This window comes from Carcharhinus amblyrhynchos, chromosome 6 (genome assembly GCF_965287045.1).
Source record: "Carcharhinus amblyrhynchos chromosome 6, sCarAmb.v2.hapA, whole genome shotgun sequence".
NCBI classification, from domain to species: Eukaryota; Metazoa; Chordata; class Chondrichthyes; order Carcharhiniformes; family Carcharhinidae; genus Carcharhinus; species Carcharhinus amblyrhynchos.
This window is the reverse complement of record NC_137329.1, coordinates 31,308,468-31,326,071: the sequence shown is the minus strand read 5'-3', so window position 1 is coordinate 31,326,071 and position 17,604 is coordinate 31,308,468. Positions and strand designations below refer to the sequence as shown.

At 44.0% G+C, this 17,604-nt stretch overlaps 1 protein-coding gene across 1 annotated transcript in view; it reads left to right on the top strand.

Moving 5' to 3' along the window:
• The window catches only part of LOC145343667 (ethanolamine kinase 1-like), a 270,810-nt gene that overhangs the window by 129,561 nt on the left and 123,645 nt on the right, over nucleotides 1-17,604 (top strand). The window contains exons 4-5 of the mRNA XM_080189833.1: nucleotides 7,420-7,568; nucleotides 15,824-15,907. Coding sequence (XP_080045959.1) covers nucleotides 7,420-7,568; nucleotides 15,824-15,907 — 233 coding nt within the window. The remainder of the gene's footprint in view (nucleotides 1-7,419; nucleotides 7,569-15,823; nucleotides 15,908-17,604) is intronic.

Below are 17,604 nucleotides of genomic sequence, written 5' to 3'. Positions count from 1 at the left end.
CTAGATTGCCCAAAAGGCCGAGCTCAACCACAATTATCTTAGTTTACTTTGATCATAACAAGCAGTAGCTCCAGTTCCTGACTTTGGTACAGTGCTTTAGAACAGGGAAAGAAATAGAGCTCAAATGTGCTCATTAAAAAAGAAAAGAAATTTCCTTTGCACAGCACAGTTACATACTGACATTGCACTGATTGGTACGTTTTGAAGGAAATACTTCTCCAGACGGGTTGTGAATTTGATCCAATATTTTGTGATTGCCAATTTGAAAAATGTTTGGACTGTTGTTTAACCTTTGACACAGTGGTAGCACTCACCTCTGAGTTCAGAATTGTGGGATCAAGCCCAACTTCAGGGCTTGAGTATACACAATTTAGACTAACACTTGAGCGCAGAGCTATAGGAATGCTGCACTGCCAGGCTTGTGGTGTCTGCTTGATGAGGCATTAAAATGCGTATTTGTCTGCTCTCTCAGGTGAACATATAATATCCCATTGCATTATTGGCAGAAGAGCAAGGACGCTTCTCAAGTATCTTGGCCAACATTCATCCCTCAACCACCGTCATCATTGACAGATTATTTTGGCATTATCTCACTGCTGTTTTGTGCTCAAATTGACTGCCATGTTTTCCTCCATTACAACAGTGACCAAATGTCAAACATACTTGCTGGGAAGCATTTTGGAACATCCTGAACTTGGGAAACGGCTCTACATAAATGAACGTTTGCTCTCTGGATTGTAACAGAGGTAGAGCGATGCTCATCTCTCTTTCATTCAAGTTCTGCACCAACCACCCACAATAGCATTTCTGAAGATGAATTTAGACATGCACAGAATGTTCTCGAGTCATAATATTGCTGAGGTTTAAATAATGTGAAAAGTGGAAACTCTTCCGTTTTGAGGGGAGAAATTCAATCTACACCTGAAAAGTACAAACAGGGACCGGAATTCTCCTGTCCCGCCCGCCATGGGAATTGCAGCAGGTGGGGGGAGGGGCAGACCATGCAAAGGTCCATTGACCTTGGGCAGGATTTTCCAATTTTGATGCGAATGTGGCTGGAAAATCCCACCCAGGATCTCGGTAACAACCTGGTGGGAAGTAACCCGAGATGTTTAACTGCCTACTTGTCTTCTTTCCACCAGGCAAGTCGAGTTAAGATACCCCCACCACTACCCCCTCCCTCCTCCCACTGTCTATTATCATCTGGGCTCACGTGTGAAGAATGTCCATACCAAGCTACATCTTTTCTATGAACCAAAACATCTAACTGAAATAAAAAACCAGAAAATGCAGCTCAGGCATCATCTATGCAGAGAAACTAACTTCATGCCTCCAGTTTTAATTTGATGATGCACTGGGAAGGGGTGGGAGCCAATTATACATGGGAAACCAACAAATAAGTGCAGCAAGTTTGTCAGTGGCTGTTTAAAAAATATATTATTTCATGGGATGTGGGTGAGCTATCTCTAATGGACCTTGAACTGAACGGCCTTCTCGACCAATTCAGAGTCAACCCCATTACTGTGGACCTGGAGTCTCAGGTAGGCCAAAGGGTGGCATTTTCCTTCCCTAAAGGACATTGTCAAAGCAGATGGGATTTTACGACAATCAACGATAGTTCCATGGACAAGGTTACTGAGACGAGCTTTCAATTCCTGTTCCAATTACCTCAGCCACATCACTATAGTTTCATTTCCGGGTTTCCTACGTTCGGGCATGCTGGGGTCCCAGTAGACCTGACCTCAACGCCAGTATTTAAAGGGACAATGCCAGTGTGCAAGCTGATGGGGTTGGAGGTGGGAAGAAAAGGGATAGCAGAATGGATTTCAATTCAGCCAAAGGCTATGCTGCATTTCAGTGATGCCTTCCTGGATGTGCTGCAGGGTTGTGCAGGGGGCATGCGGGGACAGTGAGCAGCCAGAGAGATATAATCTTGATGTTAATGGGAGGAGGACCCACAGCAGGGGTTGCAAGGAATGTTAGTCACTTTCTCTGATTCAACATTCCTGGTTCCAGTGCAGAAAGCTCTGCAATGACAAAGACATACGTCAGGAAAAATGAGGAGAATAGCACTTTCATATGTTGTGTACAAAAGCTCAGTCCCTCACTCTGAGCTGCCATCTTTGCTTCATAATATCACTCTTCACAACCTTGCAAATGCACTTATACTTTTCTCTCGGTGCATCTATCCCACTCACCTTCAGTCTTGCCTGCTTCTCCCTCTCAGTCACTCTTACAAAAGGCTCTCCATCCATGGGGTAAATACATGCCATCTCGGACCTGTTATTTCCCATTTTGTAGGAAGAGAGAGCACAGAACAATAGGGAAAAAACCAAAAGGATCCTCTAAACATTTTGCAATTGACAGATGCAGAGGAGGGATGCTTCCTATCAAGGAAGCTTCAAAGGACCTAGCTGCTGGAGATGGCAAGATGGGAACCTCCTTCCATCTCGGGAGACAGCTTGATAAAAGACACTGACATGACATTGCCATACTCCGTCATGCTGACTTGATCATCTGCATAATGATATCCTTGGCTGGCAAGGCTTGTTTCATATCTTTTAGTTCCACATTCATGCCTTTTAATTCATGCATGCAGTTGGTGGAGTCTGCCTGAGGGTGCACCCTAGCAGGAATCATGCTTACCATGCAGGTACATGTTGGTGTAACCAGTAAGGCAGATATTTGCATTCCACATGGTGATTCACACTTCACAGATGATCAAGAGCAGGATGATGTAGCCAGGGACAGCAGTGGAAATTCTGCATTGGAGAGTGCAGCTCTCTCCTGGCTCTGCTTAGTTGTTCACGGATGCTATACCTCGGGGTACTAATTATCTTGTGGAAAGCATTTCCTGACCTCCCAAAGTCTGCTCATAAGGCACTTCAAGAATGGAATTCCCTCCATTTGCCTGGATGAGTGCCGTTCCCACAACTCTGAAGGTGTTTGATACCATCTAGCAAAAAGCTTGATTGGTGTCCCACCCACCACCTTAAACGTTCACACTGTCTATCACCAGCACAGCGGCTGCAGCGTGTACCATGTGCAAGGTGCAGTGCAGCAATTTGCCCAGCCTGTTCTCGGGCTGCAACATGTGTGCAGTAGATGGCGACCTGTACCTTTCCAAAACCCTGCCAGAACTGCAACGCGGGATTTCAGCTTCTTCTGACTGGCATAATCAGTGGCAAAGTTGCCATGGTGATCCGCCATGGCAAACAACCCCATCAGTCATCTTGCATCCATTTATGCAAGACTATACAGGAGATCCTACATGTCTGCAACAGAGCTCTTAAAGCATCTGGGAGTCAAACATATTGAATTTTATCACCCCGCCTGCCTTGGGAAATGGAGCAAGTGAAAGGCTGAGCATAGAAAGGTCCGTTGACCTCAGGCGGGATTATACAGTTTCGGGATGAGCGAGGCTGTAAAATCGTGCCCATTGAGTTGCTAGTGGGGACTTTGGCAGCCACTGGTACGGCATTTTTAAAATTCATTTGTGGGATATGGGTGTTGCTGGCCAACCAGCATTCATTGATCATCCCTTGTTGCCTTCAAAACCGAATGGCTTGCTTGGCCATTTCAGAGAGTAGTCGAGAGTCAACCACATTGTTGTGGCTCTGGATTCACTTGTAGCCCAGACTGGGCAAGGACAGCAGATTTTCTTCCCTCATGGTCATTAGTGAACCAGATGGGTTTTTCCAACAATCAATGATGGCTTCATGGTCATCAGTAGATCCTTAATTCCAGATTTTTTTTATTGATTTCAAATCCCACCATCCACCATAGTGAGATTAGAACCTGGGGCCCCAGAACATTAGCTGAGTTTCTGGATTAATAGTCTGGTGATAATGCCACTGGGCTATCACCTCCTCTAGCCACCAGGTCCAATGGGAGGCTGATTTGACATCCTGGGTTACCTGAGACCCTGGTGCTCATGCTCAAGGGAGTTGAGCCACTGCATGTAAACCCTTTATTTGTGGTTAGTATCTCATGTGAAATGTACCTCACTGCTGCCCCCTGTCTCCTGGTCCTGTTTTTTTAAGTATGTGAACATGCTGCTATAAGTATTGTTGCTGGCCATCTTGGTCCTCATCTGAGATGTAACCTAAGGCAGCGTATGTAGCAATCTTAGATAGAATGAACCTCTAAAGTGTAGAAAGTAGCTGATCGGCAAAAGTACTGTGAGCAAACCTTCTCCACTAACAGGTTGAAAGTAGTTGCATTTATTGGCATCGTTGCCAATGAGCATTTTTTATAACTTCCTTGACCAGGTGTGGGCATTGTTGCTTAGGCCAGCATTTATTGCCCATCCCTTATTGCTCTGAACAAGGTGGTGCTAAGTCACCTTCTTGAACCACTGCAGTCTATGTCGTGTTGGTAAACCTACGTGCTGTTTAAGGGGGAGTTCCAGAATTTTGACCCTGTGATAGCAAAAGGTATAGAGTTCCAAGTCAGGATGGCGATAGCTCAGAGGGAAACTTGTAGATGGTGTCTTTTCCCCCTGCATCTGCTGCCCTTGACCTAGTAGGTGGTACAAGGTGCAGGTTTGGGAAGTGCTATTAAAGGAGCCTTGGTGAGTGACTGCAGTGCATCTTGTAGATGATATATACTGGGGCACAAATCAAGTGGACTGCTATGTCCTGGATGTTATTGAGCTTCTTGAAGCTTCACTCATCTAGGCAAGTGGAGACTATTCTATCACACTCCTCATTTATGCCTTGTAACTGGTGAACAGGCTTTGGGGAGTCAGGAGGTGAGTTACTTGCTGCAGGATTCCTAGTTTCTGACCTGTTCTTGTAGCCACGTTATTATATTGCTGGCCCAGTTCAGTTTCTGGTCAATGGCTGCTGTTAATGGGGGATTTAGCAATGGGAACACCACTGAATGTCAAAAGGAAATGGTTAGAGTCTTGCTTGTTGGAGATTGGTTCAGCCCCATCCCTTGCTGCTGTGTACTCATTTTGGTTTCACTGGTAAATTTTAGCAAGCCCAAGAAATTGGTGGATCCAACATCAAAGTAAAAATATCACTGTAGTTGAGTAATTAACATATGAAAATTGATAACCTGTTTTATTCATTCATGGGATGTGGGTGTCGCTGGTTGGGCCTGCCAACCAGCCAAGGTGGCTTAGCACCACCTTGTTCAGGGTTAGGGTTTATGCCCATCCCTAAATGTTCTTGATATTTTAAAATATCAACTGCATTGATGTGGGTCTGAAGTTTAAGTCAACTGCATTGATGTGGGTCTGAAGTCACATGCAAGCCTAGCTGGATATCCTCATTGTTCTGAAACAGTGTACATTAGCAGCATGCAACTGTGTTTCCACACAGCCTCTTTGCTAAAGTAAAAGCTGTACTCGCTGCCAACATTGTGTATGATCGTTTAACCAGAACTCCAATTGCGGAATTGCACAATCAAGCTTTTATTCATTTTTTTATTCATTCATGGGCGTCACTGCTTGGCCAGCATTTATTGTCCATCCCTAATTGCCCTTGTTCAGAGGACAGTTGAGAGTCAACCACCTCGCTGTGGCTCTGGAATCACATGTAGGCCAGACCAGGTAAGGACAGTAGATTTCCTTCCTTAAAGGAACCAGATGGGTTTTTCTGACAATTGACAATGATTTCATGGTCATCAGTAGATTCTTAATTCCACATTTTTATTATTGAATTCAAATTCCACCATCTGCTGTGACAGGATTCCGTGTCCCCTGAACGTTAGCTAAGTTTCTAGATTGATAGTCTATCGATAATACCGCTAAACCACCACTTCAACCACAAACTTGGGTTTAAAGTGCAGACTTGCCGCTGATTTCTACAAGACTACTAAGAGTGAACTTGTCTAATAAGTGGGCCATGGGAGACCTCACATAACATGACAAAAAGGACCAGTGATTCAAAAATATTTTTGCCAGTATGTTATAGAGAGTTATCATAAATTATGTAGACTATCATACACTCTCTGTGTGGTATTAACTAGACAATAACAATGATAGATATCAATATCTTTCACACAGAGGGTAATACTGTTGCTATTTGTATGAAGGAATTGTTGTAAAACTGTTTTGCTGCTGAACACCACTCCAATAACAACAAAAAGAGAGGCATTTTACCAAGTGAAAGGAGACAATTGACCATTGTGCTGACGTAAGCGAAATCCATTTCATTCCACAGTGAACTTGTAACCATCATAAAACCATCAAGAAATGCCATAGATTTTCAATAACATAAAACACTTCCAAAAGTAACAATGGGGGTGATCTCACCAAAAGAATTCTCAGTCCCAAATGAGTGTGAAAATGGGAAAGTTTCAGATCCATTTATTTAGCAAGGCCACAAGTCCAACCTTATGCCACTGTGTGCAAAAAATGTGGAATGCACAGCTGACCCCCTCAAAGCTGGCCCCCATTGCTGATTGCGCAGCTTTACTCTGTCTGTCTCCCGTTAGACCCCAACCCATCCAGGCCCTACCTCCTCTCCTTAGAACCAACACCCCTCAGGCTCCACCCATTTGACACGACCTGGAGCCTGGTTGGCACTGTCAGGGTCCCAGTCTGGCAGTGCCAATTTGGCACTGCCCCCTTCTGCTGCAGACCTCCCGGGGGACCTCAGTGGCCTCCGGTCCCATTGGCAAGCTCACCATGATAGGTCGACGTTGATGAAGACCACACATGATCCTTGCTGGTGAGGACCTTCACCGGCAAGGCAACATAGGCAAGTGAGCCCAGAAGATTGTGTCTGGGGTTCGTTAATAATATTCAAATCCACATGTAAATGGCTTTAAATATTGAGATCTGCTTTGCCAGAAATCTGGGCCCTATAAAGGTTTCGAGAGGCACAAAATCGGGTGCAATTTTTCACTTCTAGCACGATCATACTGGCTTGTGCTGCCCATCGACTGGCAGGACAAGAAGGTAAGATCGTCCCCTGTGTGTTCATTGTTTCCTGCTTGTGAAGGAATGCATGGTTCAGACACTTGATTTAGTAAGAGCATATTCTAATTAGGAGATCTTGTAGCCAGTGGATAGCACCCCTGCCTCTGAGCCAGAAGAGCCAGGTTCGAGTACCACCCCAGGACTTCATGACCTAGAAAAGTGCATTTGTAAAGTGGCCAACCAGCAGAGTGATTAAAAACCAATGACTGGGCAAGACGCCTGGTCAGCCAGGCTTGATGTGGAGTGGTGCCCCTCAAGCTATAAGCCTCTGACAACAGGCTAGAGACCAGTTTTGGGAGTTACTAGCTATGGGAATTGAGAAAAGTCTGCCTTAGTATAGGTGCAGGAAAAGAATTGGAGTGTTCTGATTGGAAAAGGTAAGTTAGCTTATTTTTGGAATATCTTATGTAGAGCTCTTAAGTACACCAGCAACTGTTACTATAGAGTTGTTCTATTTTATAAGTGTGTATATATTTTATCCCCAGTTCCATGGAAATGAATGACGTGCCAACTCTTGACATTCTTGTCAGTGAAGTCGAAAGACTCAAAGAACACCTTTCCCAAGTTAAGTCCCCTGTGGTCCTGTGCCATAATGATCTACTATGTAAGAATATAATCTACATTGAAACACAAGGTAGAGTTAAAATTATTAAAAGAGTATAATAATACGTGTATTGATATCGTGCCTTATTACGTCAAACTGTCTCAAATCGTTACATATGTTGAGTTGTTTTTGAAAAACCATGACTAGTTAAAGAAAGTAGTTTTTAAAGCTAGACGTGACATATTTTAAAGTTTTAATTTTGCTAAGTAACACCTGAAATATGAACAGATGAACACAGGTTCCGTTAATAGAAAGGAAAGGGAAAGACATTAGCTGTGAAACACAGCTTTGCTGCAGTGGGTGCCACTTTGGCTCCACACCTCTGGTGTGGGCTGCACTAGATGCCATCTTGGGTAAGGGATTCATGTGGCATCAAGAAGTATGCTCCAGAAGTAGGCAGAGTAAGTAAATCATAATGGCAATTAGTGGGTAATGCTAATTTGATACCAGCGCTTCGATCTTGGAGCTTAATTCTCTATTTAAGCCTCGTCTTATTCCCGTATGTGTTCAGCAGCAGGAAGGAATCTTCACCCAGCCTGCCCCACCCTCCCTCACCCTCAATCGCCAACCAGCATTTTTCAAATGAGCCATCAACCATTTTCAAGTTTGTTGCTGATTAATTTACACTGGCTGTTGCTGGGTTTCTATAAGCGTTTGGTGGGTTCACAGAATCATAGAATAGAATAATCGAATCCTTACAGTGCAGGAGGCGGCCATTGGGCCCATCGAATCTGCACCGACCACGATACCACCCAGGCCCTATTCCCATAACCCCTCATATTTACCCTGCTAATCCCCCTGACATTAGGGTCAATTTATATGGCCAATCAACCTAACCTACAGATCTTTGGACTGTGAAAGGAAACTGGAGTACTCAGAAGTAACCCACACAGGGACAATGTGCAAACTCCATGTAGACAGTGACCCAAGCCGGAAATCGAACCCGAGTCTCTGGTGCTGTGAGGCAGCAATGCTAACCACTGTGCCACTGTGCTGCCCTTACTGTTATTTAAAGTTGCTGAGTCGCACAGAGAGTGGTATGGCTGAAGGACTTGATCCTGACATCAAGGACTCTGCACCTAGTTGCTCCCAGACAGGAGCGTAGCAGTCTGTATCCCCTGTGCCTAATGGCACGAGAGGGAAAATGAGAAGAAGCCACACAGTGGAGAACTCGCTGTTGGAAGGGGTGGTGAGGAGTTGGGGGTGTGGGTGGCTGGGGGAGTGCGGGGGTGGGGGGGAACGCCCTCAGCAGGTGGGCATACCCACCGAAGATGTTCAAGGAGCATTTCTCCTATTTGAGCCTTGGAACAGTGTGTGGGAATGTATTGTTTTTGAAGGGGGTTCTCTGTGAAATCTGTCACTTCCTGCAGCCTCAGACGTTGGCACTGCCAGTAGTTGTGAAGCTGACCGTGGTGATGAACAATTATACATCTGGTTCCTTTCACGTTGGAGTAGGCAATATTTGCAACATGGCCCATTTTGCCGTCCGCTGTTGCAGAAAGGAGGGCACTGAGGCTCTGGACAAACAGATTTCATTCACTCTTGCCAGAACAGGCAGGTAGCTTGGCAAGGACTGCAGGTTTCCCCATGGTGCAGGGTGCCAGTGATTGTATGCACACTGCTTGTGGGCACTGCCTGCCAGTTCTGAAAAGCACAGCTATCGAAAGTGATACCGCTCCCACAAAGACCAGCTGGTGTTTGACCATGCATAATGTATCATAGGTGTCAATGCCTGGTATCCTGGGAGTCACAGTGCCTTCATTCTGCGGCAGTTCTCTGTGCCAGTTCTCTGAATCGCCACAAGAAACCAGAGGCTGGCTACTGGCTATTCACTGACCACCTGATTCATCATTCTGGTTCACTCACACAGGGGGATCATCCTTAGAATGGCACTTATACTATCACACAATATGTGATCGAACAGAACGACGGGAAGTTTAAATGACACATCCACTGCTTGGACCATTCTGCACTTGCCCTGCTGTACTTGGCAGAACATGTGCTAAAGTTGGTAATTGGCTGCTGTATCCGGCAGCTCTTTCCACCAGGTGTATAGGGAACAACTGAGAAGAGGGAAAGGAAGATGGGGAGGAGTTGGAACAAGGAAGGAGCCGAGCTACACACCTCACCGTGTTGGTTGTGATTGACTCATTTGCCCCCAGGCTCAATTCTTCATTCACCACAGCCCCATGCCTCCCTCCCTTCCATCACTGACCATCACAGCATCCTTTAGCCAGATTGCAAAATTAAAAGCCATACAAAACAAACATACCAAACCAAAATTTAAGTCAAACCACCAAAAATCAAAACTAAATCAATTAAATGCAAAAATGAACTAAATTGAGTGAATTTCCTTCGTGCCTCTTCTTTTCTGCTTGCTCTAGTGCCCCTTCTCAATGCTAGCCTAATGGTGAGAGGCTACTGACTTCAGCATGGTGACTGCAGATGGTCATGCAGGGAGACTCAAAGCCCAGAAGACCCAGAATTGGAATGCACCATTTCAGCTTTGGTTGTGGCAATCCAGGCTACCTTCCTGATAAGCAGCAAGGGCACTGGTGGAATCACTGAAGGCTGGATGTTGACATCCTAAGAAAGTACAGGGCGACAAACCAACTGCTGGAAAATGGGCTTAGAAACAATGACCAGCACAGTCACGATGGGCCAAAGGGCCTCTTTCTGTGCTCTAAAACTCTGTGGGCAAAATTTTCCCATCCCATCCACCATGGGAATCATAGCAGGTAGGACAGGGCTGTGCAAAGGACCATTGACCTCAGGCGGGATTTTCCAGTCTTGGGGCAAGTGCAGCTGGAAGATCCTATGCTATGACTATGAATCTATGATTCTATGATAGCAATTTCATCCTCCGTGGATTAAGTGGGATTCCCTGAGGCAAAGCTCATGCAGCCTAGCACCACATAAAGCCAACTTTTGCTATTTAAAGTCAGCCTGCATCTCATAAATGGAATGTCCATGCTGGCTGGTGCAGAGGCTGGAAGTTGTAGGAAAAGCATGTCCAACCTGCAGAAGACTAATAATGAGACAACAGGAAGAGCGAGCATGTTCCAAGGTTTTTGGATGCAGGCTTTAAGGAAACGAAGAATACGAGGGACGTTTCTCTGCAGAAGGCTAGGAGAACGCACGTATGACCAGATATCTGTCACTGTCAATACTTGATGCCATAGCTGGAAGCAGTATTGCAAGAAGTTCAATTATCTTACATGAGTGACCAAGATCAGCAAAAGTATCTTCAAATGCCATGTATTGTAACTGAGTGACTATCCTCTGAGGACTCTCAGTTTAACATACTCAGCAACAATCTCTACCAATCTTGGCAGTTGCGTAATATTCATGGCTTCATATGTGCGATCCTAGTAATGTGTTTGGTAGGTAGTCTGCTGAACGTCCCTTTGAACACTGGATTGCAGAGCCATGATAGTAGCTGTCTGAATCTGCATGACAGCAGCTGAGTCTGCGTTTTACCCAAACATTGGCGGTTTCACCTTATAGTGCAATGAAAGCTGAAGTATCGACCATCACTAACTGGATTGCTCATTATAGAAACTCACAAAGATGTAATGGGCTGAATGGCCTCTATGTATAGTACTAATCTATGATTTTGATTGGTTCTGTAATTTATTAAGTATTTAAATGTCAAAGTACAGGAACCATTGTTGTGTTTGGGAAATATGATAACGAACCTGTGCACAGCAATACCTCCCATCCAGAATCATTTTACATCCCCAACACACAGTATGAAAGTCGGGAAATTTCTCAGCATGCTCACCTCAGGAAGAAGGTGCTCTGTCAGACTCAGTTTTCACTCTAGGAAAATGTGGATGGGTGCAGGAAAGAGTTGAGCCCACCCTTCCAGGAAGGGCTGAAATCAGAGGTGGTCACAGGTTTTAACAAATGTGGAGATAAGATGGATTTCAGTTCTCTAGAACTTTGTTCCAATTGCTTCCTAAAAGTTTAAGCCCTCTGGCCCTGACCCTCATCATAACCTCCACCAACCCCATGCCACTCCATTCTCCCATGCTAAATCATGCTAACTCATGCTCTCACCCACCTCTTTGGCACCTTATTGTCCTTGTGCCAACTTCATGTCAATTCATGCCTGCCATTCTTTGCCTTATACTCTCCATGCCAAGTCATACAGTATCTGCCATAAGCAGACCTCAGGAACAATGTTGAGATCAAATAAAATAAAGGTCTAAACACCTATTTCAACCTTCATTATATTAAAAAAAACTCCATTCTAGAAAGCCCGTTCAAAACTTTTAAATCCACTCAATTACTTAATCCCTTATTTAAAAACACAAATTCATCAAAGAAAACTAATCCTTTTATAAATTCTTTGAGCTGTCAGTTGAGGTGAATGATTTTACCGAAGTGGAAGTAGAGGTCATAATGATAGCATGGATGCATTGTTGGAAGTTCAATGTTTCCCAACCGAAACTCCTCCCTCCCCTTACATTTCCCTGCTAATGAAAAATGGCCCAGTCAATATCAGGGCCAAAGTGAATCTTGCCAAGTTTAATTTAAAATATAGATTGTGTCTTGGTAAACAGAGTGGCTCAAACATTCAAACAGTTCCATAGAGTGAGGATAAATTGAGAGACAAGTAATGAATCTGAAAATACACATTGTAAAGGTTCTTTCCCTTCACTCTTTACCTAGCTTTAACTTTCACAATAGTTTTCCATGTGTCCTTTCCTTCTTAATGGAAGTATGAAATAATCTAAATTCCATCAAAATGCAGAATTACATTATGTCATTGGTGAACATATGAAAAAGGAGCAAGAGCAGGCCATTCAGCCCTTTGAGCCTGTTCCGCCTTTTAATAATGTCATGGCTGACTTGATAATAACCTTAAATCTACACCCTGCATACCTCTCAGTTTTGTCAAAAAGATTCTTCCTGAAGATGGAAACCTTCCAAAATGGTCAGAATGCCTTCAGCTATATCTAGGCCCTAACCTGTGAAATTTCTTCCCCAAATGTTTCTGCTTCCCCAACTCTATTTCTCTTTTGAAATGGTCCTTAAAACCTACTCCAAAACCAAAAGCCTGCCTAATGTCTCTTAATGTGGTTTGCTGTCTAATGCTGTTTACCAACTCTGTGAAGTGTTTTGGGCCATTGCTACATAAATGAATATTCATGTTAAAAGCAATGCTGATGTTTTACTATGTTGGTCTCTGTTCTAATCATGAAGGCCTGGAGATGAGGAACAGAAAAGGGGGTTGTCACAAACCCAGTCCCACAGCACTGGGTGTTTCTTGACAAGCTTCATTTAAAGTAGCAGGGATATATTCTCCAGGGATTTCATAATTAGCTAAGATAAAGTTTAAAGTTTATTTATTAATGTCACAAATAGATTTACATTCATATTGCAGTGAAGTTAGTGCGGAAATCCTCTAGTCGCCAAACTCCGGCGCCTATTTGAGGGAGAATCTAGCACGGCCAATGCACCTAACCAGCATGTACATTAGACTATGGGAGGAAACCGGAGCACCCGGAGGAAACTCATCCAGACACGAGGAGAATATGCAGACTCAGCACAGACAGTGACCAAAGCTGGGAGTTGAATCCAGGTCCCTGCTGCTGTGAGGAAGCAGTGCTAACCACTGTGCCACCGTACTGTCCACAAAGTGATTGGAATTAAAAGCTGACAATATTGTGCTCTATGAAAGAAGAATAAAATAACTTGCATGTAAATACTTTGGAGCCGATGGATAACTTTGAAATGCAGGTCATAAGTAATTGCGTCAAGAATTGACAGTAAAAACCTTGAGTAGCATTGGTTGAAAGACAAACATGGACTTGGACACTGGGGAAATCCCTTGCTCCTCTTCAAAAGGGAAACGACTGGATTTTTTACATCTACCTCAACAAGTAGATGGGGTTGGGCTTTAACAGTTTACTTTAGAGGTAGCACCTCCAGAAATACAGCACTTGCTCCGCACTGCGCGGAGGTGTCAGCCTTGATTACATATTGAAATCCTCAAGGAGAGCTGTATATGTACAACCTCCTAATCCAGGGGAAAGGCAGCATCTTAATTCTAATGAATAAATATTTTGGAGCAACTTGAGCCCAAGTTAACAATAAACCCTACCATCCTGCCTACCTCTTGCACCTCAGTACTGAACCAGAGACACTACCCTCTCCAGTAAGCTGTCAATATAGTCTGCACATCATCACTGCTTCAAGGAATCTGTCCCAAAGTGATCTGATTAGTTGGTAGCATTGCCTGTGCATTCCCAGTCTTTGTTTATACACGATATTTTATCTGAACAGACAGCAATGTAACAAGGAATACTGCTTGTACATTGACTGGAAGATAGGTTACTCATGTATTTAAATTCCCATCATAATCGGCTATTAAGGGATTATGTTTCCCTCTCTGTTTCTTGACCCATAATTTACTTATTGCCCTGTGAATCATACATGTCAGTTTCTATAAATCTCAATCTATTGACTAAAAGGAGCCTGCCGAAGTAAACTTGCTTGTTGAGACTTTTGGCCATATCTTGGGATTGACTGCAGCTCTTGGAAATGTAATTTCCCTGTTATACTCGGAACAACCTACAGCCTGTATTATCCTCAGAGCTCATTGGATTTAAAGGGAAGTAGTATCTGCAAATTCTGCAACAGTTTCCCACTTCACAAATTGTATGTTTTTGAGGAAGAGGAGCTGTAAGAGATTGAGATGAGCACCTGAGATGAGCAACTAACCATGCAGCAAGATTTATCAACCAAAGTGCACTTTCTAAGACCATGTCTGAGAAGACTGTGATTCATTAGGAATTCTGCTGATTGCTACAGACAGATCTTTGACCAAGATCCACAGTACACACAGTTCTGTGTGGCTGAAAGAGACAGAAGATCTCACAGCCTCATTCCAGAAAATCACAGAGGACTTTTGCCAAACAGTTCTTCTTTAAGGCGAAGTCACCAATACCTCTTTTGTCCAGGCTATTCAGGTTGTACATTTTGACAGTAGATGTAGGTAGATGACTGAGAATCATGCTAGGTTACTGGATTCTTTATTTCGACTTCTCCCATCTATTAAATGTCTGCACTCTTTCACCAATCCTTCCATAGTCTAAGTTAGCTCCTTGTTGCTCACAGCCTCCTATCAAAGCCATGCAAATAACCAAACACCAAGCAGTCTGCACATCAAGTATTCCAATTATTTATTGCATAAAACCTTACTTATTTTTCAGTGCAAACATATAGTATGACTGTAATTTTTTCTCTGCTCTTTTCTGACATTTCTTCCATGTGAGAACCTAAGATCTGACATATAACTGGCTGCTGCAACATATCAGAGCCCTTCTCTTAGGCTCCTCAATACTGGGATGGACAAGGGACAGGCAGTCTCTTGCCAACATTAGCTAACCCTGGGATTTCTGATGAAGACAATCTGTGAGGTTGACAATAAGTATAAAGCCCATCCTGACTCACTTATGCTGCCAAGTTGGAGGGCACTGGGATTTCAGGGCAGCTTTTCAATCTCATCCAGGATAGTAGTTAGTTTGCTGCAGTTGACTTTAGCACCCCAATTGTCAGCAGAAGGAAATCAGTCTGTTTGGTATGATGGAAGGTTTAATGGGAGGAGTCAACTCTATAGTTAAAACGTTTGCTGTCAAATAGCACAAATTAACTAAAGCCACTGACCGATTGATCAAAAGATTCCCGCCACCGTAGGACTGTACCTTTATTAGAGCCAACAAATGAGGGGAGATCTCATTGAGATGTATAAGATGATGAATGGGATGGATAGGATAGAGATGGAGAGACTCTTCCCGCTCAGAAAGGACAGTAGGACTAGGGGGCACAGCCTCAAGATAAAGGGGGGGCAGTTTAGAACGGAGTTGAGGAGGAACTTCTTCACTCAAAGGGTGGTGAATCTCTGGAATTCTCTGCCCGTTGAGGTGGTGGAGGCTGCCTCGCTAAATATTTTTAAGACGCGGGTTGATGGGTTTTTGATAAGCGAGGGGATTAAGGATTATGGGGAGAGGGCGGGACTGTGGAACTGAGCCACGACAGATCAGCCATGATCTTATTGAATGGCGGGGCAGGCTCGAAGGGCTAGATGGCCTACTCCTGCTCCTATTTCTTATGTTCTTATGTTCTTATGTAAATCAATGAGAAAGAAAGGGGAGAAAATCAAAATGAAGAGCTTTTGCATTGAAACGCTTACACCTGTTTTTAGGTTGCTAAAATTATGAGGTGAAGTTTTAGTAATTTACTGATTAACCGATAAATGTTCACTGTTTTCTCAGGACTTGTAAAATTCATTGATTATGAATACACTGGTTACAACTACCAAGCTTATGATATTGGAAACCACTTTAATGAATTTGCAGGTAAGACATGAACTACCAATTTGAATACAAGAATACCAAATTACCAATTTCATGCCAGATCTTGTTGAGACAAATTGTCACATTGAAGTGGAACTGTGCATTGATACCGTATAATATCCCAATTGCTCTTATGGTAAACTCGTGCACAGTGCAACCAATTTCCTTTGCCTTCTTTTACTTGTGGGCTTAGGTAACACATAACAAGTTTGTTGTCTACATCTGACAGCGTACAACATTGGCATTCTATCTCACAACAACTAGATGTTAAGTCTTCACTTCATGCTTTTGTGTAGACCTGGAAAAATTTATCCATTTTGCTTCCATATTTCCACCCCTTGATCATCCTCACATGGTCCATCTCTGAGACTTTTCTTCCTTTCCTTGTCCTCTCTGTCTCCATTTCTGGTAATTTCCACCACTGACAGCTGACTGTCTCCCACAACTACCTTAACTGAAGCTCCTCACATCCCACATCCTGTCAGGACTCCATCCCATTTTTTCAGTTCCTTCTTCTCCATACATCTGTTCAGGTGATGCCACTTTCCAAAGGAGCGCCATCAATATGTCTTCCTTCTTTCTCAATTGTGATTTTCCACCCACTTTGTTGACTGGGCTGTCAGCCGTGTCTAACCCATCTGCTGGACCACTGCTCTAACCTGCCCCCTCCCTCCCAGAACCAGGATGGGGTTCTCCTTGTTCTCACTTTTCACCCCACCACATTCGAAGGATCATCCTCCGCCATTTCTGCCAACTCCAGCATGATGTCACTACCCAACATGTCCACCTCACGCCCACTGTCAGCATTCCGCAGGGATCGGTCTCTCTGGGACACCCTGGTCCACTCCTCCATCACACCCAACACCTTAACCCCCTCTCCATGGCAGCTTCCCATGCAATTGTAGAAGGTTTAACACCTTCACCGCCTCCCTGCTTACCATCCCATGTCCTAAACATCCTTTCAGGTAAAGCAGCGTTTCACATGCACCTCCTTCAATCTGGTCTATTGCATTCACTGCTCCCAGTATGGTCTACTCTTTATCGGAAAGACCCAAGACTGGGTTTGGCTTTGCTGAACACCTTTGGTCTACCCACAAGCAGGACCCAGACCTTCCTGTTGCTTACCACTTCAAACACTTCAACCTCTTCTCTGTCCTTGGCCTTTTGCAATGTTGTTCTGAACCCCAACGCAAACTGGCGGAACAGCACCGCATCTTCCGATCGGGCACTTTACTGCCTTCTGGATTGAACATTGAGCATTTATTTTATTCCATTTCAGCTCATTAATCCATTTTATCATCCTTTTTCACTTCTATTTTTCCACTTCACCATTCCAGCTCTCCTTCCTTCCATTCCCTCCCCCCTCCCCACCTCCACCTGCACCTACAGTGCAACTGCCACATTCCTCAGGCAGTCCTTTAACAATCTGTACCTCTGTTCTGCCATTCTCGCATTCTGATCACTTAATGGACACTCTCGGCACCTTCTCAGCCTTCTGTATCCTCATTTACATTCCCTTTGTCCCATTCCACCTTCCCTCTCACCTTCATAGTATAAATCTCTGCTGATTCTCTTTGCTCTCAACTCTGACTAAGGGTCACTAGACTCGAAATGTTGGCTCTATTCTCTCCCATTGATGCTGTCAGAGCTTCTGAGATTTTCCAGTACTTTATGTTTTTGTTTCAGATTCCAGCATCTGC